Genomic DNA, 27,707 nt, shown 5'->3' with positions numbered 1-27,707 from the left:
ACTCCATATTAGCTGACACACTTGAGGGCAAACACCTCTTCAATAACCAGGTTCTTTGTCTGTCATCCAGTGGACACCCTCTTTAATGCCCCGGCCTGTAAGAAACAAACTTACTACACATCAGATATAGAGTAAAGGGACTGAATCCTCAAAACACAATTTTTCCAGGTTGTGAAAAATGATTTTGTTCTCTAATGCTCCATTTTCTAGTTACCGCAAAGTATAAGAAAGAAAGAAAGTGAAGTCGCTCAGTCGTGTCCGACTCTTTGCGACCCCCATGGACTGCAGCCTACCAGGCTCCTCCGTCCATGGGATTCTCCAGGCAAGAATACTGGAGTGGGTTGCCTTTTCCTTCTTCAAAACACGTGTTTAAACTGTGGCTCCTTATCTCATATTTTTATTTATTTATTTTTTCTTATCTCATATTTTATTTCATGTCTTGATAAGAGAGATGTATGCAGCCTCTACTCCATGCCAGATGCTATTTAAAAAGTGAATTCATGCATTATCTCCTCTACTTTTCACAGAACAACTTTGAAATAGCTGTCCGTTCCACTTTATAGATGAAAAGATGGAGGCTCACTTACTCAAAGTGCTTCTGCTAGTAAATGGAACCATGCTAGGATTTAACCAGCTTGACTCCAAAGCCCATGTTTCTTCTGTGATACCACATTGCTTCTTCCATATTAATTATGTTACTCTGGTGGCTGTTTGTTGCCCTAAGCTTCCTGTCAGAATTCAAGCTTCTTAATGGCAGGGACTCTGTTTTGTTCAACCAGTATATTTCCAAAGCTTTGAACAGTACCTAGAACATCCAAAATGTTCAGTAAATACCTGTTGGATACACAATGAATTAGTGATTTTCCATGCAGGGGGGGTATGAAGGGGTCCTTCCTGCATGTATTTCTAGACCATCCCTGGTCCTGCCAGAATCTGAGTTATTCCCATTTCGCCTTCCCTTCATCACCATACTTCTTGAAAGAAGAGTCTTCACTGCTTCTTCCTTTGCGTTACCATTGATTCACACCTTAATGCTTAAGCCTTTGCCTTTAACATCTCTCTTGGAAGCTACTAGTGGGTTTGTTCTGTTTGCTGATCCACTGATCCATTACCAGCCTAATCCTCATCAACCCCTCTGCAGGATACGGTCTTGTTGGTTGCTTGTTCTTTTGACTTTGGTGAGTGATAGTGAAATTGAGTTTCTCTTAATTCTACAACCCCCTTCCTCTCTCTTAATTCCAGGTTCTATATTCAGATCTCTATCTTTTCTTTCTTTATACTCTCTCCTTTGGTATTCAGATGGCTCCCATTCTCATCTCTGTTTGATGATTCATTGTTTCTTCAACAGATATACTGAGTGTTAACATGTGCCAGGTGTGTTCCTAGTGAATTCTCCCTTTTCTAGAAATGCCCTTGGTGCTGGCTGGAGTGAAGAAGCAATGTTCTATCACTGCTAACATTCAAGTGATAGAAGATGAGTCTGCATGCTACATGTAGCTCCCATCATTGAAAATGCCCCAAACTGAACTCATCACTTTCTTGTTGGATCTGAACTCCCTCCTGTACATGGCACCACCATCTTTGAATTGCCCAAAAAAGACTCAAGTCATTTTTCAGAGGTCTCCTCTCACTTGCCCCAACTTCCATATCAGTGCCAGGCTCTGTTGACAGTCGTTGCTGTGGCCCTGTGTGAGTTCTTCCTTTTCCTTTCCACCTCACTGCTCTAGTTCAGGCCTCGTTGCCTCTTGGTTCTTGTAGGGACAGCTGGCTCAGCTGTGTTGGGGTCTGCGGGACCACCCCCAGGTTCACCAAGTTGCTCAAAGAGCTCCCTGGATTCAGCATATATTCACAGCTAAGGTTTATTGCAATGAAAGGATATATGCAAAAGCAGAGAGAGGGACAGGCACATGGGGCAGAGTCTGGAGGAAACCAGGTGCAGTTTGCAAAGGTCCTCTCCCAGCAGAGTTGCGCGGGACATGCTTCCTTCCTCCAGTAACACACTGACAACTCATAGGAAATGTTGCTCATCAGAGACTTGGTGCCTGCCCTATTTTACTGGGTGCTGGTCACATAGGCAGGCTCTGCCTGGCACATCCTCAAATCCCAGACTCCCAGAAGCAAAGCAGGCATGCAGCATAAGCCACCTTGTTTTCACAGAAGCCTAGGTACCTCAAGCCACTGTTTCTGGTCAGAGAAAGTGTTTCATCAGTGTAGGGAGCTATTTACCACCTAAATTCCATGTACCAGCTGAGGACCAACCTTGCAAGCAGGCTTTTTAAGAAACGGTGATCTAAGACCCACTATGTTGACTCTTTTCTGCCCACATATTCTCTGTTCCTCCCCACTTCAGGCTTGTCTGCAGCCACCAGAGTAACCCTGTTCTATGCCTCCCAGAAACCTTCTCTTCAGTGACCCTGTGAGGCCTGCCCCTCACTACCTGACCACAGTCTATCTTTCAGCCCTCTCTTCTTCATCATATGGGAGCCAAACCAAACTACTGGCAGACACCTTGTACTTCCTTGGCTCTGCCAGGCTCAGGCTTAAAAATACCATCCCCATCTCCCTGTGTAAGTCTGAATCCTGCTTACCTTCCACAACCTATGTTCAACATATTTTCTTCCCAAATCCTTCTCTGATTCACATTTCTCTTCATCACTGAAACTTCAAAGAAGACTAGCTTCCCTCAGATTGGTCCAAGCAATCTCTCTATGCTTCTTCTTTGGTTCTTATTATCTGCTACCTTGTATTTTCATGGTTTAATTACACCTTATAAATTTGGGAGAGAAAGGATCTTGGTTCATCTTTCTATCCTCGTTAATGCCAAATGATCATGTGCTTCCCAGGAGCCTCTGTAAATGTCTGTGGATTAAATTCCCAATGCTCTGTGGAGTCTCAACTTAGTTTGGTTGCTGCCAGTGGCACTTGATGAATTTGTACCCGTTTGGGCTGGAATTTTTGGGAGGCCTCAAGTCATCTAGTCCCAAAGTTACCCTGGGAAGGCAACCATATCAGCTGAGGACTAATAGAATAGACCTCTCAATACAGACAGTTCTGGGGTAGGTTTCTGACTTTACTGTAAAAAGATTTGAGACAGAACTGAACCTCACTAAGCCTCAGGGCCCTTACTCCTAGCAGGGGGATAATAGCTACTTGAGAATTATGTAAGAAAATGCAAAGCTCCGTGGAAAGCACATTACCCAGCTTGATGAGACTTGCATTTATTTTTATCAATACCTATTCTGTCTTACCAGGAACCAGTTGTCTCTGTAATTGCTCCAAGTGTTCCATTGATTTTACCTGTTTGTTTTGTTTTTTAATTAGTTGGATCTACACAAGTGAAAAAGACTTGAATGGGAGTAGCCACTGGGGAATGATTGCAACTTATAGTGGAGCTGGTTATTACCTGGATTTGTCAAGAACTAGAGAGGAAACAGCCGCTCAGGTTGCTAACCTCAAGAAAAATGTCTGGCTGGACCGAGGAACCAGGGCAATTTTTATTGACTTTTCAGTGTACAACGCCAACGTTAACCTGTTCTGCGTGATCAGGTGTGTATGAAGGGCACTCATTCCTTCCGCTTCTGTGTATTTGTAAATACATCCTAGTCTGGATTTTAAGCCAGAAAACCATTGCCTGCAGTTGTCTGCATGAGTGTCAAGGATCAAAAATGATAACAAGGAGGGATGAAAACCAAAAACTTATTGGGATGGGGCCATTTAGGGGAAAGGAGTTAGGTTCCCTGAATATTGCAAGTTAGGAAGAACCTTAAGTCAGATCTAGGTTTATCCCAAAGCTGGAACTTTCTCAGATAAAGCACTGTGTTTTGCTGGCATTTATCCTTTCCCATTATGAAGATGCTCTGTTACCAAGGAGCCCTGGCATCAAATCTTGTCTCACTTTCCTGAGTTTCCCAGTCTCATACAATGCCCCTGCCACCAGAACACAAGCACAGTAGTCAGGGGCTACGCTTGGGTTGAGCAGGGTACCTAGGTATCTGCTCACACTTAAAAAGATTTACCAAAGGTATATAAAGTTCCTTCTACCGATTCTGTGACGTCGCCATCATGACCACTCTGCTGATAGTGAGGAAACTAACAAAAGATCTCACTGGCTTGTTTGGGCCTCTCATTCATCCATTCATTCAACAAACTTTTATTAGACACTTAGTATATGCCAGGCACTGTTCAAGTCTTTTGGCATGCATCAGTGAACAGAATAAATTTCCCTGTCCTTGTAGAGCTTGCATTCAATCAGGAGGAGATAATAAATGATAAACAATAAACAAAAGAAACAAATAGCATGTTAGAGGGTAGTGTGCTGTAAAAAAGCAGAACTCTGGAGATTCAGCATCCACCCACTTTAATCCTCCTTGTGAACGCTGTGGCAACATCCAAACACTGCCAACATGAATTACTTGCACATACATTTGTGTTGTCTGTGTTGTGTGCTCAATCGCTCAGTCATGTCCAACTCTTGCGACCCCACCAGGCTCCTCTGTCCTTGGAATTTTCCAGGCAAGAATACTGGAGCAGGTTGCCATTTCCTGCTTCAGGGGATCTTCCCAACCCAGAGATCGACCTCCATCTCTTGAGTCTCCTGCCTTGGGAGGCAGATTCTGTACCACTGTGCCATCTGGGAAGCCCTGCACATATGTTTACCCACCAAATAATAAGGATAAATTGTTGTAGTAGCTTTATTTTTGAGACTGAATTCAAACTCTACATTATATAGCCAAGTGGATTTTCCCAGTCTTTATATCTAACAACTTTATTCACATTAAATCGCATTGTGATTTACATTAAATCAAGTAATAGATATTACTAGAAATGAACGAAAATTTGCTGCAGTTGTTATTGAACATCTGATTCTGGTGAGAACAGAAAGAGGATAAACCCAAGCAAGCAACTCTGATTGACATTTAAGGAAGTAACATATATATAGAAGCTATAAATGAATATGTCTCACTTCCTCACCATAGTTCACGAGTGAATATTGTCAAGGCAGTTGCTTCATTCTTCTGCATTGTTGCCTCAGTATCTGGAAGGGTTGACCATGCAGAACCAGAACGGGCAGAGAGAGATGACTCAGCACGCAGAGGCCGCTTCCTGCCCTTGCGAGTTTACACTGAGGCTGTCACAAGGCTCTTCATTTCAGTATTGCTCTCTGGTTTGTGGTTCTCACTCCTACTCTCTAGCATATCAAATAGGAAGGAAACAGAACACTGATACTATGAAGGAAGGAAAATGTTTCACGCTTTGACCAATTCTAATTTGCTGTAGACCCTGCGTCTACTTGAGTGTTGCTCATGCTTGAGCCTTAGATACTCAGGTTCTAGAGGTCCTGTCCTGTCCATCCTGTAATGGGAGAGATAGTTATGCCTAATAGTTGACTGGAGGTCTTTTTAAAAGTCTTAAAGTCAAGGGTCTAGAGAGTCTATTTCTAGTGTGAAGGGAAATTATACCATTAAGTGAATCATTTAACCTTCTCACTATGACACCTGCAAAGGTGAATTTGGCAAGAAGCATGTTCATTTCAATTATGATAAAGCACTAAAGACAGTACCTTCAGTGTGAATGTAAAAACACATGTTACTGTTTCAGACAATCAGACATTTACTAAGCACCAATTCACTATAAGGTTCTAGGAAGTTCCAATAGCAGAAAGGCTTTCCTAAGCAAATATTCAATGTTGATTCACCAAATACATGAATGAGAAACTCGTTCCATATCTTTATCTGTATACAAAACAGACATCCTACTTCTCAGCTGGGCCATCGGTGTTTTGAAAGATGACACAAACTTCTTATGTTCTTCATTGCCTAGTTGAATGACTTACATTTGATGTAAGTCTGAGAAAGGCTTGTTTGATTAATTTCTGTATTTGGAAAACAATTATACAGCATTCTGAGTAGTATGACTACCAGAAAAGTAAATGGGAGACTGAGGAGAAATAATCTCTTTGGTCTGGGAGGATTTGGGAAGACAAAATTTGTTTTTCTTGTGACACAGAATTCTACAAGGAGGGGGTTACTGGCTGTGATAAGAACATTTTGTCACTTGTTTGGAGTGACTTGTGGTGGTCATCCCAAACTAGGATGAGTAGGGCTTCCCAGGTGATGCTAGTGATAAAGATCCCACCTGCCTGTGCAGGAGATATAAGAGTTGCAGGTTTGATCCCTGGGTTGGGAAGATCCCTTGGAGTAGGAAATGGCAACCCACACCAGTATTCTTGCCTGGAAAATCCCATGGACAGAGGAGCCTGGCGGGCTACAGTCCACGGGCTTGCAAAGAGACACGATTGAGCGCACACGCACAATTGGAGTGACTTGTGGTTGCAGTTTTATTACCTTCTAGTGCAGGGACAGAGTAGATGATGTTCTTCCCTGACTGCATCCATGTGGTGTTATTGATGTTATTGTTTTAATTGTTCTTATTACAATGCAGGTTACTGATCGAATTCCCAGCAACAGGAGGTGTGATCCCATCTTGGCAATTTCAGCCTGTAAAGCTGATCCGCTATGTTACAACTTTTGATTTCTTCCTGGCAGCCTGTGAGATTATCTTTTGCTTCTTTATCCTTTACTATTTGGTGGAAGAGATATTGGAAATTCGCATTCACAAGCTACACTATTTCAGGAGTTTCTGGAATTGTCTGGATGTTGTGATCATCGTGGTAGGTTGGAGAACAACACCAAATCTCCTCTCTGTTATAGAAGCGTGTTAGAGTCTCTGCTGTCCTCACTGTTGTGGGTCTTTATCTTCCTGAAGGAGAATCTTAAGTTCTCCTCTGTGATAACAGCTTCAGTGTTCCTAATTGTCTCATTTTGCATGAGTAACCCTTCTGCATATGAAGTGGAGAGGCATTTACAATAGGCTGTTGTTTGGCCACACTAATAAGAAGAATAGCTTAGTAATTCATATTTGGCTTTGGCATGCCATACGAGATGTGGGAGAGATTACAATGTTTTGTTTATTCTGTTTTGGTAGTGGTATAATAGGTACATTTGCAAAGTCCTACACATCATAGAATTTTAAATATTTGGATAAAAATAAATACAAACAGAATTCTAACACTTTCTTATCACTTGCGTAGGAGTTTTAATATTTTCTTTCTTGTTGATATCATGAAAGTTGAGGCTAGTTTTTTGGCTCAGCAGCCACAGAATTTTGCAAATATTTTCTTGGAAACTTGCTTCCCTATGCTGTTGTTATTTTTTTTAACTCTTAGTACTGACAAGACCACAGTTCAGACAGTGTGCTTTTATAAGTACAGGAAACAGTTACTAGAACCCTACTTCTCCTTTGAAACCTTTTCTGACCCTGTAGAAATAGGGCATGCTTTCTGTGAAGCTTATATCAAAAAAAGAAAATTCTTTGGTAGAAAGAGATGAGAATCTCAAAACTCGGAGTCACATAATGACCCAAACTCTCATAAATTCTCTTTCTTCTCTTTTCTCTCTCATTCTCTATTTTGAGGGAAGAGTCTCAAGGAAATTCAGTGTCTTTCTATGATATGACATTGATGGGCTTCCCTGGTGACTCAGCTAATAAAGAATCCACCTGCGTTGCAGGAGACCTAGGTTCGATCCCTGGGTTGGGAAGATCCCCTGGAGAAGGGAACGGCTACCCACTCCAGTATTCTGGCCTGGAGAATTCCATGGACTGTATAGTCCATGGGGTCGCAAAGAGTCGGACACGACTAAGTGACTTTCACTTCACTTTATTTCCGTATTTTTATAAACATTTGCCCTGGGCAGAGCTAAAACAAAGGGTACCTGGTGAGAGTTGGTAAAAGTTATTTTTAGATTCAGTCAGTCAGCCATTTTCTTTCAGCTAAGTCTATATAGAAAACACTTATCAGTATATTCCAAAAAGCTCAAAGGAAATATTCCTCCTACCAGTGCAAAAAATACTAGGTTAAGACTGGGACTCCTTTACAGAGAAGAAAAGGAAGGTGGTGAGGTGTTCTTTTTCATCTGTGGTTGGCAGTCAGTCAGGTCTTGACTCTGAAAATCACCAAGACAGCCATCCCAGCAAGGGCTGATGAAGTGGTCTGTGACCATGAGAAAGAAAGAGAATGAACAGCAAAGGTCACGGCACTTGCCACAGCCCAGCTGCCATGGATTCATGATCTGCATGTGGGCCAGACATTTCTGGTTGACCCTTAGCACTTTCCACACATACACGTTCACCCAGTGGTGATAGATGCAAGTAGGGCCCAGTATTACCCTCAAACCTGGTTTTATAGCCCAGAACCAAAGCGGATATGAAGAGTTGTACGGTTATGAGTTAAAGGACAGAAACAAGCAAGGGGGACCTCTGGGCTACGTCTTCCACTGCAAGCCTTCTCAAACCCTCTGTGCCCATCATTCCACCATCTAAGACCAAGCTCCTCCTTTTTTCTCACGAGCACTCCTTTTAATACATCTCGATTCACCCTTCACCTGTGTTGTATGATGTCAGCTTCTTCGAAGGTTTTGGTACTATTTGTCTTTGTGTGTTTATTTGCTCTTGAACCAGAGTAGAAGTTTCTCGAAGACAATGTTTGTACTTCTTACTTCCATTTGTTCCTCTTGATCCCTACCACAGTGCTGTATGTGCAGATATAAATGTATTTGTTGAATAAAGGAAAGGATAGATGGCTAGAGAGTGAGGAAATAGCCCCACAAATGAAAACTGAGAGTGAGATGAGGCCTGAGAAAGCAGGAGAGTAAGTGATTTAAAGGAAGGTGGCAGAAAAAACAGAAGGCATCCCTGTGTGATTTGTTTTGTGATAAAGTGACATCTCGGGTGTGTGCACACACACATGCTCTCACTGAATTCTGTTTCTAACTAAGGAAGTGCAAGCAGTGTATTGTTTCACTTTTTATGGCAGTGCTTAACACTTTCTCTCTGGATGTGTGAGTGACTTTTATGAATGCCATTGGGTGAATAGAGTGGTGAGCCCTAGAACTAATACGCTGGTGAAGGAAAATAAACTAGTCATTTTAAGGTGAGCTATAGATTTCTAGAACACTGTATTAAAATCTTTATTTAATCTTTTGTTTTCCAGTTATCAGTGGTCGCTATAGGAATTAACATATACAGAACATCAAATGTGGAAGTTCTGCTACAGTTTCTAGAAGATCAAAATACTTTCCCCAACTTTGAGAATCTGGCATACTGGCAAACACAGTTCAACAACATAGCTGCTGTCATAGTGTTTTTTGTCTGGATTAAGGTAATTTATAAATTTCACATTCAGATTTTTAATATTTTTTATTCTTTTTGGTAGTGTGAGTCACAGAAAGTGTTGAAGGACCTGAATTTGCTTCTGTGGCGAAATTGAAGTAGCCAAAGCTGCTCCGTATATTATGACTGAAACAAATGAGCAGGACTCTCGTGATCTTTTATCTCACTGTTGAATGGGGCTCCTGGTTGCTTGCACTCTTGCAAGAACTATCTTTGTAGGTTTTGTTTAATAAATGCATTAAGAGCCCCTTTCAGTGTGTCTGCTGGCCTAGGGCCTCTGGCTATACGGAGACAGAGACGGGTTCTAATTTTACCTGATGTGGGGTGACCAGGTGAAGGAAAAGGAACTAAGAAGGGGGAAGGGTGGGGAAATGTAAGGGAGAGAGATTGCATTGGAAATGTTCTCTGGAAACATTGCCTCCTTTCCAGGTGGAGGTCTTAGGGAAGCTTTACCTAGAATTGAGATTGGACAGACACCTCCTCCTCCTAGTGCCTTCAGGACTCATTTCCTTCTTCTCCTAAAGCATCACGTGCATTTCCTTGTATGTGAAAGCGTGAGTCATGTCATATACAATAAGCCTCAATTCTGGAGATGCAGGAAATTTTAGTTCTTAGACAGCTGTCAGACTGTCACCAGTTAAGTTTTGTGATTGTGCCATCCAGATAGTAACTGCTATTAGTCACAAGTGACTAGATTTTAATTTAGATTTTAAAGTTGTATTGAAGAGCACCTTATAGAAGGGACTTTCCAACAGTTAACTTATTTTTCAGAATGATACTCATAGCTGGAAGGCCTGAGATTTATCAGGGGGTTTAGACCTTGTCCTGAGTCTCTCATTCCCTTTTTTCATTTACATATTTGTTCAAGAGAAACCATCACTAACATACCAAGCCATTATCACAAACTGTAATAATAATCACAATTTCGTAGAAATAGTGCTGGGAGCTGTATTAAGTAATGTTACAATAGCCATCAAAAATGTCTTATTATGGCCAGAAACAGTTTATAAGAGGTCTTTAAGTAAAATGCTAGATATTTGCTTTCAGTATGTGCCTCAGGCTGAGTGTTTAATTTAGTGCTTCACCTGTGAATATTTTACTCCCAAGACCATGGGAACCATTAAGTTCTTTAAGGCAGGGATCAGAACTCTACTTCTGATGGATCTCTCCATGTCCTTCCACCAGGGCTCCTAGCTAGAACTGTGTGGGATTCATGCCCTCTGGGCTGGAGCTGCCCAGTTGGGGCTGCATCCTCAATGCCTTGTCTACAGAAATGCATAATGTGGCTGTGCAGTCAGAGCCTGGTACAGATCCTTACTCTGTACCCTGGCCAATGCCTGGCACACAGTTGATGCCCAGTAAATAACAGTTGATAATATTCAATAAGTATTTTCTGGAGTTTTTTCAACTAGTGTTTTTTTTAGCTTAACTTTTTGTTTCTGTTGGACTATAGTTAATTTACAGTGTGTTAGTTTCAAGTGTGTAGCAAAATGATTCAGTTTTATATATATATATTCAGATTCTTTTCCATTATTCCTAGAGAAGGGAACAGCTACCCACTCCAGTATTCTGGCCTGGAGAATTCCGTGGACAGGAGCCTTGCAGGCTGCAGTCCATGAGGTTGCAAAGAGTCAGACACAACTGAGCAACTTCTACTTTTCCATTATAGGTCATTGCAAAATATTGAGTATTGCTCTCTGTGCCTTACCTAGCTAGTTTTTATTTGTGGGTTTTTTCTCTTTTAGTCTTTCTAGGGGAGAAATATCAGTGATCATTTTAATTATAATTAAACTTGTTTTCTCTGTGTTTTATCCAACATGTGAAATATAAGTGACATGAGGGCAGGGGCTTTGCTCTGTTCACTGGTATATTCCCAGCTCCAAGAACAATGTCTGGTATATGGTATTCTCTCAACAAATACTTCGTGAATGGGATAATATAAGTTGCTGGATTTGGAAAAAAAAAAAACAAATATATTTTTTGTCTCTCTTTTTTTGCTGTAAAATTTATGTGGAAAGTTTACCATTTAAACTACTTGTAAGTGTATAATTCAGTGGTATTAAGTATCTTCACAGTGTTGTGAACCATCACCACCCTGCATTTCCAGAACTTTTTCATCATCCGCACCACAACCTTTTTATCCGTTCAACACTAACTCCCCATTTCCCTGTATCCACTCAACACTAACTATTTCTCACTTTCTGCAGCTCCTGGGAACCTCTATTCTCCTTTTTTGTCTCTATGAATTTCCCTACTCTAGGCACCTCATATCAGTAGAATCATGTTTTTGTGTCTGGCTTATTTCACTTAGCACAGTGTTTTCAAAGTTCACTCATGTTGTAGCATGCATCAAAATTTCATTCCTTTCTGGGCCGAATAAATATCCATTGTGTGTACATACCACATTCATCTGTGGTATATTTTGTGGTGCTGGGTAATGTGGTATATTACCCATTCATCTGTGTATATTTTCCCTCTCTTGTGCAGCTCTTCAAATTTATCAGCTTTAACAGGACCATGAGTCAGCTCTCTACAACCATGTCTCGATGTGCCAAAGACCTCTTTGGCTTTGCAATGATGTTCTTCATTATTTTCTTAGCATATGCTCAGTTGGCATACCTTGTCTTTGGCACTCAAGTTGATGACTTCAGTACTTTCCAAGAGTGTATGTAAGTATATATGAAATTAAGAAGACAAATTTAATCAGAGAAAACACTGCCTTCTCAAGGGTAAAGAAACTGTCATGGGGGCTGGGTAACTACCAAATATTTAAAAGTAGTGGTTTAAAATGAGAATTAATTCTCTTTCCAAAAACATTAACCCACCAATGCAACTGTGACAATAATTTCTGAAATGCTAATGTTTAAAATAGAGCCTAAAAGTGCCATAGTAAGATATAGAATAATAGTTATCATAAACCAGCTCTGTCCCAAAGAATGAGGTCTACTCAGCACCAAATGCAGATGGTAGCATTTAAGACACAATTTGCCTCTATTTTTATACCTATCAAATATTGTTGCCATACATTTAAACTTCAGCTTATTTTCTAAGAAAAAAAAAGCTATTTCTAATATTCGAGGAGAAGCACAAACCAATACAGGAATTTTCAGGTTTTTTCCCAAAATTCATAAATACAATGTTAGAAACAGGTAAAGTAGCCACTATCAGACTTCCATGGCCTGTAGAAAGAAGTTAGGAAAGATGATGGTCATGGTAATAGAAGTTAATAGGGCTTTGTGTACAAGAATGCCTAAATAATGTTACTGTTTCATGAAAGTTGGGAATGGAAACAGTTTTACCGATTAAGACCCAGCATCTGGCAACACACAGCAGTTCTTGACCCCACTTTAAGTTCATTGAGAATATTGGATCTTCAAACACATACAATTTTGGCTATCCTTCAAAAATCTTTTTTTCTTAAGAGATTTTAAATTCATATGCAGGGTGACCATTGTGAAGATTTAGAGTTATCATCTTTTACCCAGATTATGTATAAAATTCTTATAGTCAATTGCTTTATAAGTCATCTAATAATAATTACTATGTTTTCTTTTTAATGAAATGAAAATAACATTTTGCATGAAAGCATATTATTTTTATTCTAGAAAGCTTTTAATTGCTCATATAAGTAGCAAGAGTTTTCCCAAGGGGTTGACAATTTTCTGTTATTTGGCAGCTTTCTGCATTGATTTTTACAAAAGGTCCAAAAGTATGAAATTATCTTTTGAGCAATGTTATGTCAAAAGAATGCTGGACACTCTTTGTTTTTGTATTGTGGTGTTGTGTTTTGTTTTGTTTTTATAGCTTCACTCAATTCCGTATCATTTTGGGTGATATCAACTTCGCAGAGATTGAGGAAGCTAATCGAGTTTTGGGACCAATTTATTTCACTACATTTGTGTTCTTTATGTTCTTCATTCTTTTGGTATGTACACTTTTGTTTATAGTGAGGTGATTGAAACTTCATAAATCACCATCATAAATCATCTTTTCTTTTCTCTCACACTTTATTCTCTATCAGTTTTTTAAAGACCTGGGAAGTATAGAAAAAAGTAGGTATTAGAAAACATGTTTTGTTTTATTTCTCATTCATTCACAGTTTTAAGTCTTCACCAAATATCTTTTCTATGATCTTTCATCTATATATATGTACTCAATTTTAAAAAAAAGTAAATCAAGTGCAGATTTATAGTTACCTAAGACAGTGCTTTGCCTAAGTAGAATTTGCTTACACGCTTTTTTTTTAACACAAATGTCAGCACTTTCATGATCGCTTGCTTGCATGACTTTTCATTTCTCTCCTTCTTCTTTTCTTTTTTAAAAATAGAAAATGACAGAGCAAGCCACATGCAGGGTACCAGGAGTGACCTTTGAGTGAATTGTTGTTTGTCGAGGTCAAGATAGGTTGTTTAACTTATTCATATTTCATATATCTAGAGACTGCACACAATATTTCAAATTTTAATTTAAAACTAAATCTCACAATGAATGGAAGTTGTTTTAAATTTTTTTTTCAAAAGTATTCTTCTTATTCTCTTGGTTTGGTACAAATTCAGGTTTTTAGCATTTTGGTCTTTAATTAAGTTTTTTTGAAAGGCATTTTGTTCTTTATCTTAGCATTTATACATTTATTTGTCCACCCCACTAAGTATTAAGTTAGCTTAACCTGGGCTGTGGGTAGTTTTCATTTTAAACCCTATCACTTAAGATTTTCCTTACATTAACTATATCTTAAGAAAACAATGTTTCCATTTTTAGTTGATTTTGTAAAGATCCTTTGTATACAGTTAATTAATTCAGTTGTAGGAGCTCCAGAGTTAGTCCAGGTATTTAGTGGTCAAGTATATGGTGTTTACTGATTGAGAATTAGATGTATTTTAATTGGACTGAAAGAATCAGGAATAGCATTTATATCTTTCTCTCTGTATGTATCATGATTAGTTTTAAACTTAAGCCTCTTAAAAGTTTCTGTTTCCTGTCATATGTTAAAGAAAAAAATAGAAGAGTAACCGTTTGTCACTCTCTTACATTAGTAATATTTTGAATTCTGAAGCATCTGAATCCCAGAGTCTCTACTAAGAGAGCAGAAATCAGGAATTGAGAGTTCTGCGGCAGACCCTTTAGTTGACTTCAGGCCACTAAGTTTTCTCTGTACATCAGTCTGCCAGAGAGAGACATGATCATAGCAATTGGAACTGCTCAAACGCGGATATATTTGAATGTTGGCTTCTAACAGGCAGTGCCTCCTAAATTGTTCAGTCATTTTATCAGATCAATGCCTGGAACATGAAAAGCCCTTAGTTTTTGTCTTTATACTGAAATATTTATTTGTATTACTTCACAAAAAGGAATTGTTCTCCCTGTACCCTCCAGAGAGAGGGGAGGCTACTATCAATACAAATCTTTTTTTTTTTTTTCCTTGTAAATGGCAAGCCAAGGGCAGGGCTAGCCACCGTTCTGAGATGACTGCCAAGTGTTAATAATCTATTGCCCCCACTTAAGAAACCACAGTGGTATGAACTGGCTTGGCTTAGCCAGGAGCAAAAGCCCCTCCATCAACAGGGAAAGACCTCCTATTCAAAGTCCACCCCTCAGTCAAGAGACACAAAATGGAGAGGCCGTGAACTTCCTCTCCCCACACCTTCAAGAACCATTCTAGCCACTTTCCATTTTTTGAAATCTCTTCAGAAGAAGAGATTTCACTATAATTCATTTCCACTGACATTTGCAGGCATTAGTTATTGATCATTTGGAAAAGAGACATAAAGCATTAGATTCCTGTGTGGGAAGAATGAAGCTGGGTTACAGTCCACTGACTGCAGCTGTCTGCCCTCATTATTGAACATGAAGCCACAAACTTCTGTGTATTTTATATTCTGCTCTCATTTCTGATACAGAATCCTAAATGATATTCCTCCTTAATTCATAGAGATTTAGTAGCTCATTAAAATAATGGAGCTCTGATTTGTTTATTCATCAGTCATCAATAAATATTTATGGAGCCACCACATTTCAGGCTATATACTGGGTACTGGGGATGCAAGCTCTTGCTTGGAAAATCCCATGAACGGAGGAGCCTGGTGGGCTGCAGTCCATGGGGTCTCGAAGAGTCAGACACGACTGAGCAACTTCACGTTCACTTTTCACTTTCTAGGAGAAGGAAATGGCAACCCACTCCAGTCTTCTTGCCTGGAGAATCCCAGGGATGGCGGAGCCTGGTGGGCTGCCATCTATGGGTCGCACAGAGTCGGACACGACTGAAGCGACTTAGCAGTAGCAGGGGATGCAAGTAGTAAGGAAAATAGATACCAACCCTCCTCTCATGACGATTCTGTGGACTTGTATGGAAAACAGACATAATACACAACTGTGTAGTCACAAACCGTAGTTACACGCTAAAAAGGAAAACCAAAGGAAGAACATGTTAAAGAAGGACCTTATCAGTTAGGTGTGATACTTTGAGAAAATCCACTGGAAACAGGCACTGGAAATGCAAATCATTATAGTGGGGGAGGGAAAAGTCAGGAAAATGGACTAACCACTACTAAATGATAATAGTAGCTATAAATAATGTAGCACCTGCTATCTGTTAATTCTGTCCTAAGTCCTTTACATAGATGAACTCATTAATCCTTACCACAGATCTGTAGTGGAGATACTACTATTTCTCCCATTTTATAAATGCAAAAACAAATAAATTTTAGAATGAAGAATAGAAGAATGAATATAGTGTGGCAGTGCAAAGGTAGAAACCCAAGTCTGCTTGACTGCAAAGTCTATGTCTTTCCCACTGAGCTTTTCTTGACTATCTTTTCTGCTAGGCCTACCATGTTTCTATTTGCAGAGGTCTTTTTAACTACTTAAAATATGTTCTGTGAACCTCAACTATTATAACAGTATTTGAAATAAACATAGATTCCACTTGTCTGGCTTGACTGCTGAAATTTGAGAACCTATTTAGAGTTCTATACCTCTAATAACTTATGTCAAGTGAAAAATGTGCAGAACATAGATAAGCAAAAGTAATAAAATACCCCCACCATTCCTAGGTAAATACATTAATATTTTGTTGTATTTCATTCTTGTCTCTTTTTGGAAAATATTGCATTTGTAAGTAAGACTATATATTGCATTTATTTGCCATAACAAAGGAAAAACTAATTTTCCCAAAGAATTTGGTAGCAAAACTATTAATTGATGACTTCATGAAACAGATTGTTTTTTAAAAAAAGGTCAAATGTGTCAAATTTTAGATTGATGTTTACAAAATATATTTAGGTTTCTTCTTTAATCTCTAAATTTCTTTGATGTACAAACAGAATATGTTTTTGGCCATCATCAATGATACTTACTCTGAAGTTAAATCTGATTTGGCCCAGCAGAAAGCTGAGATGGAACTCTCGGATCTTATCAGAAAGGTATGACAAGCCCTAATTCTCAGAATCATTTTATTTTCTACGTGAAATAAACGTTTCAGCCAGATTGCCAGATCAACATGATCATTTAAAATAAAGAATAGGTTGCTATGTTCCAGGAATAAGTTAAATGTTCTCTACGTTGGAGATAGAGATAGACACACTGCTATCTTGGATTTAAATTCTGGGAATCCTTTAATGCCCTAGAATTGAATTCTCAATAATCTCTTGCCTCTTAAGAGCTTAGCTGCTAGGTTCATCCTCTTTATTTATTTTGACACCTTCTCTGGTCAGCTCTCACTTTTCGATTCAGAGTTCAGAATAAACGGGAAGAGAAGATTATATAAAGACATTTTCCCTTCTTCTATCTTAATTTTGATTTTTTAAAAAAGCAAAGAAGTTTTAGAGGCAAATATTTTGTTGTTCACACTTTACCCTTGACCTTCCAGGGAAGTTTTAAAAGTCAAAGGAAGAAGTCCTTGGATCAAGTCCACAGCCTAAGGTCCTGAGAACTTTCACTTACGCACCTTCTCAGGAAGTGTTTAATTGTTAAATGGAAGGGCAGGACAGGAAAGCTGGGCAACTTTGTTCTTCTCCATATGACTTCTTTACTTGATTTAAAGTGTAAAACTTCAGCAACAACAAATAACTACATCTGAAGTACACAGCTTGTTGCCAGTCATCATTCTGTGGGATACAGTGGTTCCTTGACCATAATATTTTTTTGTTTGGTTCAAACCCCAGGACAATGTTGTCTGTGAATCATGTTGAAACAGAGAACTTCCGCTTTGTAAAACAAAGACCCCTGGACAAGACCTAACATTTGTGTTATCCTGAATTTTACATAACAGTTGGTTATATTCCAGCAAACCCCCAGGGTAATTACAAGCAGTCTTTACTTTGCTCTTTGGGTCTGATGTGCACAGTTTCAGTGATTTCAGTTAAATAACACCAGCCTTTCAACACAGTTCAAATTTCAGTTACTGCAGTATACTGACTGAGTATTAGTATACAGTACAAACTTCGCTTTCAGTTATCACAGTATAGTTCAGTCATCATAGCATATTAACTGTGAGTAATAGCAGGAAGGACAAACTTCACCACCAGCTCTGTGAGTCATCACACAAATAACAAATGTGCATCATCATCGGTGACTCATAATGTCACTTCTTTCAGAGTCAAGGGTTGGTCCCTGAGCATCTGCTATTCAGCTTATGCACAAAATTTATAGTCATATTGCCTCCTTATCTCCCAGTGATAAACCCATGTGACATTTTATAAATATGCATAATGAAAGGAGAGAATATGCCAGCAAAGAAGAAAGTATAGCAAAGAAACAAAGAATGATAACACTGGAAGTGAAATTAAAAATAAACAATGGATTTTTAGGAGAAATACATAGCTGGCCATGGGGAGTGTTGACATTGCTCTCAAGAGCTTGAGAGCAGCCAGATGGTACTAGTGAAGGCATGTTTATCAACATAAATGAGGAAAGAGATTGTGACAAATAGGATGAAGATGTCTTTATGCTGGCAACTAATTTCACATTAAAGGGGCTCCAGTACTCTTGCCTGGAAAATCCCATGGACAGAGGAGCCTGGTAGGCTGCAGTCCATGGGGGTCGCAAAGAGTCGGACACGACTGAGCGACTTCACTTTCACTTTTCACTTTCGTGCATTAGAGAAGGAAATGGCAACCCACTCCAGTGTTCTTGCCTGGAGAATCCCAGGGACGGGGGAGCCTGGTGGGCTGCCGTCTATGGGGTCGCACAGAGTCGGACACGACTGAAGCGACTTAGCAGCAGCAGAGATATTTCACAACTTTGGAAGGGCAAGGGATAAAATATTGGAAGCTGATCCAGTTTAAGAAAGGATTATAACTCATCAAGACGTAGAAAAGATGCTCACTTAATAGTGTATGTTATACAGTAACAAGAAGAAGGCAATTATTGTTTGGGGTACTCTGAATAAGTTTCTTACAAAGAAATAAAACTTCAGTTTTCAATGTTTCTACTGTTTAAAATGTCAGTGTACTAAAATAATCATTTTACTCTTTTTAAAATCTCCCCATAGATTTGTAGCCTACACCGAGGGAGTTTTTAATGTTTTAACAAAAGTTTCAAAGGTCACAGAATAGTCATACTTTTTCCCATTGATTAATTAACATTGCTTCACACAGTTGCACTGTCTTTTTGTACAGCCCCGCGCTGCCATGTATAGTAAGGACTGCAGTGTATAGTGAAAAATCCTCATCTCCTTGTCACTGAAGTGTTTTTTATACTCATGACTTAGGAAAGGAAATTATCAACTGTAAGATAATATAGAATATAATTAATCTATGACTCAACTCAGGTTTCTTCGTTTTCTCAAGAAATATTGTACATTCCTACATACTCTGAGGCAGACAGCTGTGGAATGTACTGACTTTTGTCCTGTACACTAAACGTGAATACAAACCAAAAGATCCCTAGTTCTTCTTCATTTACTGAAAGACCTGACTCTTCCCACATGCTGCTGCTGCTGCTGCTAAGTCGCTTCAGTCGTGTCCGACTCTGTGCGACCCCATAGACAGCAGCCTACCAGGCTCCCCCGTCCCTGGGATTCTCCAGGCAAGAACACTGGAGTGGGTTGCCATTTCCTTCTCCAATGCATGAAAGTGAAAAGTGAAAGTGAAGTCACTCAGCCGTGTCCGACTCTTGGCGACCCCATGGACTGCTGCCTACCAGGCTCTCCATCCATGGGATTTTCCAGGCAAGAGTACTGGAGTGGGGTGCCATTGCCTTCTCCCTTCCCACATGAGCTTCATGGAAAACTCAGGATGCGTCTGTCATTTATCCAATCTGCACCTGTTTTGTGGTCCATTTATGTCAGATACTGTTCTGGTCACTGCGTTTACATTAGTTACCACTGTAATTGAAAGGCAGAACAAATGAAAAAGGAGGATAAACTAAAACAGCCTTTCTTTCTGGCAGGGTTACCATAAAGCCTTGATCAAACTAAAACTGAAGAAAAATACTGTGGATGACATTTCAGAGAGTCTGCGGCAAGGGGGAGGCAAGTTAAACTTTGATGAACTTCGGCAAGATCTCAAAGGGTAAGAATCTCAGTTTGCCAGTGCTGGAAAAGTCCTTATGTAAAGATAAATCCTTAGTGCCAAGTCTCCTTCTAGCCCAAGTGCTCATAGAGACACGTTTGTTTCAGAGGTGGGTGTCTTTCCAGAATGTATTCTAAGAGGAGAACGGCCCTGACTCAGCAGTTTCTCCTTTCCTCCTGCATGTCAGTGTGTCTGTGTTTGGGATGGATCGTGTGCATGGATGAGTTCATCTGTAACCTCTCACTAATTTCAGGAAAGGCCATACTGATGCAGAGATTGAGGCAATATTCACAAAATATGACCAGGATGGAGACCAGGAACTGACTGAACACGAGCACCAGCAGATGCGAGACGACTTGGAGAAAGAGAGGGTGGGTCTGGTTTAGGAGAACATGATTGGTTCAGCACCTGCACTATTTCAAACAGCTTATTAAGTAGTGGGTTGTTGGGAGCATATGTGTGTCTCTCTCTCTTTCCCTCTATCTTTCTCTCTCTCTCTCCCTCTCTCTTTCTCTCTCTCTCTCCATTGATGTAGTAGTACCCTGCCTACTCCAAAAAGGATATATAACACCATAATATATTGAAATGCATTAAGTTAGCATAAATGTAGAAAAAAAGAGTGAAGCGGAACAAAACTGAGATATAAAGGCAAACCTGAATGAAACTAAAAAATGCACTTCCCAAAAACATATACTTTTTTAATTTTTATTTTTAATTGGATGATAATTACTTTTTAATGTTGGTTTCTGCTGTACAGACACATGAATCAGCCATAAGTATACATATACCCTCTCCTTCCTGAACCTCACTCCTGCTACCCACATCCCACCCCTCTAGGCTATCACAGAACACCAGGCTGAGTTCCCTGTCATGCCTAATAAGATTGAGCAGCAGATTTAGCCCTAAGCTTTCTAGTAACCCATTTGACGAAAACTTTGAGTAGTTATATACTTCACAGTATCCATGAGAATAAGGAAAAAAGATTTCTCAGAAGAGATATTAGTTATTCTCTAAACTATCATGTATAATAAAACTAACCAAAGCCTTCCATTTGAATACTTACTATGAAACTGTTAAAAATAAGCTTACATGAGCTTTTATAATCAGAAAAAATAACTTAAAATTTTAACATTAACTTTAAAACTAAATAGTTAAACCCCAGAAAATCCATGCTAATTGAAATACAGAGAATGCAAATGAATGACACAAAAGCTAGTTCCTATGAGAAGACAATATAGAACAGTGGGTTTGAAATGCTGCTCCACAAGACAATGCCCTTAAGTGGAAAAACTTCACCAGTCATAGTGAAATATGAGCAAGAAGACAATGAATAATATTTTCACGTGGCTGTATTTAGCCAGAATTCTTGCTCTGAGATGGTATCCTTCCTTCCTTCGTAGCTATTAACATATGTTCCCTTTTATGAAAAGGTGAACACATATTTCTTCATTTACTTTTTTCTTTGCTTTTCTGTATTTTTACAGTTCTTTTTTGTCCAGACAAGGAGTTAGCAACTTCTTGCTGGTCATTAAAATCTATTTTGAACATTTGCCAGTACGTGAAATTGAAAAGCGTGAGGATCACAGTCTGGTGTTAACCTCACAGGAATCCTAGGTGAATGGCACACACCCATTTCCCCTTTGTCCCAGTCCTCCATGAAGCTTCTGTGGGGCCGAGGGCTTCCTGCCCGTCACTCAGTGATCCCGTGTTCTTCAGGAGGACCTGGACTTGGATCACAGCTCTCTACCACGTCCCATGAGCAGCCGGAGTTTCCCTCGAAGCCTGGATGACTCTGAGGAGGAGGATGACGACGACAGTGGGCACAGCTCCAGAAGGAGGGGCAGCATCTCCAGTGGGGTTTCTTACGAAGAGTTTCAAGTGTAAGTGTTGAGGAAATGATAATTCGAGTTAACAAGGGGCTTCCCGTGTGGCTTGGCTGGTAAAGAGTCTGCCTGCAATGTGGGATGCCTGGCTTTGGTCCCTGGGTTAGGAAGATCCTCTGGAGGAGGGCATGGCTACCCATCCCAGTATTCTGGCCTGGAGAATTCCAAGGACTGTATAGTCTATGGGGTCGCAAAGAGGCACACACAACTGAGCGACTTTCACTCACTCATTCACTTGAGTTGACAAGAATCAAAATGACACTAACTAGCTTTTCCCACCTCTCTCATTTTGTCTTTTCCATGACTAATTGTCGGTTCTTTTTAATAAATATTATTGGTGTTCTTTTCTGTTTATGAAAGTAATTTATTATAGGAATTTTTCATTTCATTTCTTATTCTTTTCAACTCCAGAATTTCTATTTAGTTCTTTTTAACAATTTCTCTTCTTTTATTGATATTTTCTATTCGATGAGGTGGCATCATCACACTGCCCTTTATTTTTTATTTTTATGCATGACTTAATTTAGTTCTTTGGATATATTTATAATAGCTATGTGGACTGCCTTGTCTACTGAGTCTATCTGGGCCCTCTGAAAGGCAGTTTCTGTTGCCTGCTTCTTTACCCCCTGTGTTTGGGTCACATTTTCATGTTTCTTTGTGTGTCCTCATAATTTTTTTGAAAACTGGAGATGTTAAATAATATTATAAATACTTATAAATTCCCCTTCCCCTCAGAGCTTGTTTTTGTTGCCATTTGTGTATTTGTTTTCTAGTGACATCTATTTCCCCCACATTGTGAACCTCCAGTGTCACTTCTCAGAGGTCACAGCCCAGGCCACGCACAGTTATCCTGGGGAGACAGGACTTGCAAGTCTTCCCCTGGTCTCTCTGTTAAGCCTTCTGCCTCTGTTGATACTACATCTGCCTCTTCAGTTCTCATAATTGTTGGCTGATTGGTCTTTGATTTTCATCAATGCCTTGGGATACAAATTGCTCCACAGTCTGATCCAGTGAAATTCAGGTGCCTTCTCGGGGGAAGTTTTTAAAGCCAGTCTTTGGCTGACTTCTCTCTCCTGGTTCTCTCTGGTAAACTAGCTGGTAAATGGTTTAATTTGATGGATCTCATGGAGTGACCAGCCTCCTCTTAACTGCTTATCACCACAATCTCCATTGTTTTCAAGAACACTCTTAGGCTTGAATTTACCCAAAGTTTGCTCCAAATAAAGCCAGTTCACTTGGGGAAGCTTTGGAGCTCTGTTCTGTAGCCTGACTCTCCTTCCAGGCAAAACCTTGGTGTCACTGCTCCAGAGCTAGTGGCCATTTCTCTCACAATGACACCTCTGCTTCATGAATAAGGCATGAGCCTTTGGTGTTCTCAGCTTGCCTTTCCGGGCATGGAAGAATCTACCCTTCAGCTGGAAGTTGAGTGGAAGAAAAGAATCCCATCTTTTCAGCCATTCTTGTCTGAATTAAAGTCTCTGCAGTGCAGATTTGGAGGTGGAGGTACAGGAATGAGAAATACTGACAGCCTGACCCTTCCTGGGAAATAAATATAGCCCTCCAATAGGAGCTGACAGGAGAGGGCTGGGTGTTCTTTGCTGACCCACCCCTGGAGGTGGTAAAGAATCTCCTTGCTGATTCAGGAGACGCAGAAGACAAAAGTTCAATCCCTGAGTCAGGAAAATCCCCTGGAGGAGAGCATGGCAACCCACTCCAGTATTTTTCTTGCCTGGAGAATTCCATGGACAGAGGAGCTTGGCAGATTACAGTTCATGGGGTCATAAAGAGTTGGACACTACTGAGTAAGCTCACCCCTAGGAGAGCTCTGTTACACTGAGCTAGGGAGCAGGAGAGAGAGAGCAGATTATAGTTCAAATATTACTCAAAAAAAAAAATCTTATTGTATGCCCTTAAGAAAATTTCCAGAAATTTTTTAAAAATTAGTAATTTTCAACAGTTATGGTTGTTTCAATGGGGAGATGCCCTCCAGGGCATCATGCTACCATTCCAAAAGTTTTGTCTCCTTATTTGAAAGTATTTATATAACATTGTGTTTATTCAAAAAAAATGGGATCATAAGTGAGCATACTGTTTTCTAACTGCTTTATTTACATTATAAATAATGTCATTCTATTTCATGATTAGAATGTAAACATCATTCTATTGCATGAAACATTCTGTCACAGTATAATTTCTGGTGTCTTCGAATTTTATTATGTAAAGAAACAATAATATATTTAAGCAATCTTCTATTAATTTTTAACCATTTTAATGACCTACTATTACTAAGCAGAACCCCAGAGAATATCCCTATAGTCAAAAATTACACATATACTTATTTCCTTTAAAACTTTTCAAAGGACAGCCTGGATGGGAAGAGAGTTTCAGGGAGAATAGATACATGTATATGTATGGCTGAATCCCTTTGCTGTTCACCTGAAACTGTCACAACATTGTTAATTGCTTATTGCTGTTTAGTCGCTAACTCGTATTGGAATTTTTTGTGATCCCATGGACTATAACCCACCAGGCTCCTCTGTCCATGGGATTTCCCAGGCAAGTATACCGAAGTGGGTTGCCATTTCCTTCTCTAGGGGATCTTCCTGACCCAGGGATTGAACCCTTTTCTCCAACATTGGCAGTTCCCCCAATATAAAATAAAAAGTTAAAAAAAAAACTTTTCAAAAAAAATGGAATATCTGAAAGATAGATAGGCATACCTTTTATGGTAGACATACTTCTGATAAAATCTTGACTCGCAAAAGAACTGTGCCAATTGGCAGTCCCACCAGCAGTGTATGAAAAATCTCTAAAGTTCTAGACTATTTAGAAAGTGTTTTAGATTATTATATTGGAAAAAATCTTAGCATTTCCATTTGATAAGCAAACTGGGCTGAAAAGTCAACAACACAAGATATTTTTGCCCCTCTCAACTGTGGTTTCCTGCAGCCTAGTGAGACGAGTGGACCGAATGGAGCACTCCATTGGCAGCATCGTGTCCAAGATTGATGCTGTGATAGTGAAGCTTGAGATCATGGAGCGGGCCAAACTGAAGAGAAGGGAGGTGCTGGGAAGACTGCTGGATGGAGTGGCTGAGGTTAGTGGTCATCTGAAACAGAAACACCCTGATTCTATAAAATATCAAGGTCATAGTTTAAGTAACCCTTAATCTAAGAGGATGTTTTTCTCCATACGTGCAAATCAGTGCAGATAAAATGATAATCCAGCGCTGCTGCTTTCTTAATACTCTTCACACTGATGATACTGCCTTCCTTGGAACCTCCCCTCAAAAAAAAAATTGCTCCAGTGATTCTGAGAATTGTTGTTAAGACGTATTGTTCTAGCCTTACTGAAGTGGGATTATTGGATCCCCAGATTTCCGAAGGCAATTCCTAAATTCACGAATATACATCAGTCCACCTCAACACCTTATTTTCTTTTTCCTTCATTAGGATGAAAGGCTGGGTCGTGACAGTGAAATCCACAGGGAACAGATGGAACGGCTTGTGCGAGAAGAGTTGGAACGCTGGGAATCTGACGATGCAGCTTCCCAAATAAGTCACGGTTTAGGCACACCCTTAGGACTAAATGGTCAGCCACGCCCCAGGAGCTCTCGCCCTTCTTCCTCCCAGTCTACAGAAGGAATGGAAGGTGGAGGTGGAAACGGGAGTGCCAATATTCATGTGTAGGACATGTGTTCTTAATAGGTGAGAAGGTGCCTGTTCTGAGTTGCCATAACAAGTACACTATTTATGTGCCCTGACCACCATATGATGCTGGTCTTTGTGATCAATCATTAATTCTTCTGCACTTTAATTTATTTTTGATAAACTTTGCCCATGATCAAAGAAGATGTTTCTTTTTCTCATATAAGAAATTCAGGTGTAAATATTGAGTACAGAAAAAAATTCTTTGTAAAGTATATTGAGTGGTGTGCCCACTTGTTACCATGACTGAGTCTCCTCAGTTGACAATGAAGTAGCCTTTTAAAGCTAGAACTGTCAAAAGGCTTCTGAGTTTTATTTCCAATCACAAAAATCAGTATTTTCATTTTTGCTAAGTGTGTGAAGGAAAATAGGGGCATTCCTTTCCACTCAGGCTTAGCTCATAGGCTTAATGCATAGCTTTCTTTTAAGAAAGGAGGCTTCTATTTTAACTACCTTCCTGGGGTACACTTTTCTAAAAGATGAATTGGAAAAGAATCCCAAACCATAGAATGGGTATGTAGTCATTATGCTAAAATTTGTATGAATGGTTATGATAAATGTTGAACACTATTTTTTTTGTTATTTTATCATATCTAATGTCTGTGGGACTAACCATTTCACTTAATTTTTACACTATTTTCACTCTTATTTGAAATGAGCTGCATGAAACCATCAAAGATCAATTGTGAGTTAAATGTCATTTCTCACAATAACATAGGAGAATTGGAAAGAGCCAAATCACTAAATTTGATGTTTTCCTAAGAATTAGTTTAATATAAAGATTTATCTGTATAGTCTTTTGCTCATGTGGCTGAACTTATTTGCAACTAATCTAGGAAGATAAACTTACTAAAATTTTTAGGATGTATCAAAAGTTTTGAGTCAGCAAATATGTTCATTTTAAACAAAATATTAAGAAATTTGGAAATTCATATAAAAATTATAAAACCAAAACTTGAATTTTAGACTGTTTTAAGAATACAGAACTCAAATACTCTTGATCGTGCATTTCAAAATTAGAATTTATAACCTAAGTGGGATTCATTTTAATGAAAAAGAGTTTTGGTTATTGAAAGTTCAACCATCATCAGAAGGTATCAGCCAAAGTTTGAGTTTGCAGGGTTTTTTTTTTTCGCCTCTTTTATTCATTAGGAGAGGGGCTCACCAAATTTATGGGGAAGAAATCTATTTCTTAACAAAAACTAAAAATCTTATTTTTCAAAACTGTTATGTATGCTGACCTTTTGAGAGCTAATGAGACAAGCAAGAGAGAATGCACTGGTGAATAATTCTCACTTGGAGAATAGCAGAGAGACCTGTTTCTCATACTATAGCTTAAATTCACATAGTTGCTTATTTAACTGGTAGACTTTGTCAGTCAAATTTTCAAAGAAAACGAGCAAAAAGACCTTTTTAAGCTGTCTTCTACAGAAGTGATACAGATTGCATTTCTTTAACAGTTATTTCCTATGGCTCGTCTCCATCTTTGCTTTCTTTTGAATATTTTTTTTGAATAAAGTTCTTTATTATTAGGTACTAAAATTTGCATTCCAGGGATATTGAGTGTACATATTTATGTATGTGTACCATGTTGTTACATGTAAACAAGCTTCAATTTGAAGTGCAGCTATTATGTGGTATCCATGTATATTGACCATGTGCCATATACCAATTATGGTCACTAGAAAGTCTTTTTATGATACTTATTATTATTCTGTTTCTTTGTTTCACCTGTAAAAATTTGCAGAGTTCTTTCTTTTTACCCATAAGTTACATTTTTTTCTTCAGTCATGAAGAATTCCCGCCTCGTCCCTCCCCTATCATCTTCCTCTTTATATTGGTACCATTAAGAAACTGTTACATATGTAAGTCTCAATAATTGGGAATTTCATTAATGTGTAATACTGAGCACTTTACTTCTTAATAAAGACTTGATATAATAGCAGATATAAGAGTTGGTCTGTTTCTTAAGTAGAAGCGATTGGGTGATTTGTTTTCTGTCATGAAACTAATAGTAAAAGCTTAAACCTTGAAAAAGGTATCATTTTATGTTCAAACACAACAATGGACACATTACTTTTTCTGTAAGATGTACCTCTAGTAAATTATTCTAATGATTACATAATATTTCCTATTATACAGCCACCACATTGTACTTAACCATTCTGATTGGCTCCAATATTTCTGCTGTTTCAAAGTCTTTGTTCATAATTCCCTTGCTGATTTTTCATTCTTTCCTCAATGGGTACATGAAAAGAGTCGGAATGTTGAGTCCCCGGCACATATTTAATTTTACCCAGGACTGTCAGGTTGCTCTCCAGAATAATTGCAGCAGTCTACAACTTCACTACCTGCATTAAAGTACCAGTTCTACCCACACC

The 27,707-nt window shown here is 39.1% G+C and overlaps 1 protein-coding gene across 1 annotated transcript in view; it reads left to right on the top strand.

The window, feature by feature from the left end:
- The window catches only part of PKD2 (polycystin 2, transient receptor potential cation channel), a 66,243-nt gene extending 38,965 nt beyond the window's left edge, over nucleotides 1–27,278 (top strand). The window contains exons 5-15 of the mRNA XM_069593750.1: nucleotides 3,322–3,546; nucleotides 6,442–6,670; nucleotides 9,050–9,217; nucleotides 11,716–11,897; nucleotides 13,033–13,153; nucleotides 16,548–16,646; nucleotides 19,615–19,736; nucleotides 19,990–20,107; nucleotides 21,453–21,616; nucleotides 24,569–24,716; nucleotides 25,072–27,278. Of these exons, the coding sequence (XP_069449851.1) occupies nucleotides 3,322–3,546; nucleotides 6,442–6,670; nucleotides 9,050–9,217; nucleotides 11,716–11,897; nucleotides 13,033–13,153; nucleotides 16,548–16,646; nucleotides 19,615–19,736; nucleotides 19,990–20,107; nucleotides 21,453–21,616; nucleotides 24,569–24,716; nucleotides 25,072–25,308 (1,813 nt within the window). The 3' untranslated portion in view covers nucleotides 25,309–27,278. The remainder of the gene's footprint in view (nucleotides 1–3,321; nucleotides 3,547–6,441; nucleotides 6,671–9,049; nucleotides 9,218–11,715; nucleotides 11,898–13,032; nucleotides 13,154–16,547; nucleotides 16,647–19,614; nucleotides 19,737–19,989; nucleotides 20,108–21,452; nucleotides 21,617–24,568; nucleotides 24,717–25,071) is intronic.
- Nucleotides 27,279–27,707: the final 429 nt, after the last annotated feature.

The sequence above is a fragment of the Ovis canadensis genome, chromosome 6 (genome assembly GCF_042477335.2).
Source record: "Ovis canadensis isolate MfBH-ARS-UI-01 breed Bighorn chromosome 6, ARS-UI_OviCan_v2, whole genome shotgun sequence".
Taxonomy (NCBI): Eukaryota; Metazoa; Chordata; class Mammalia; order Artiodactyla; family Bovidae; genus Ovis; species Ovis canadensis.
This window is presented reverse-complemented; position numbering and strand designations above follow the sequence as displayed.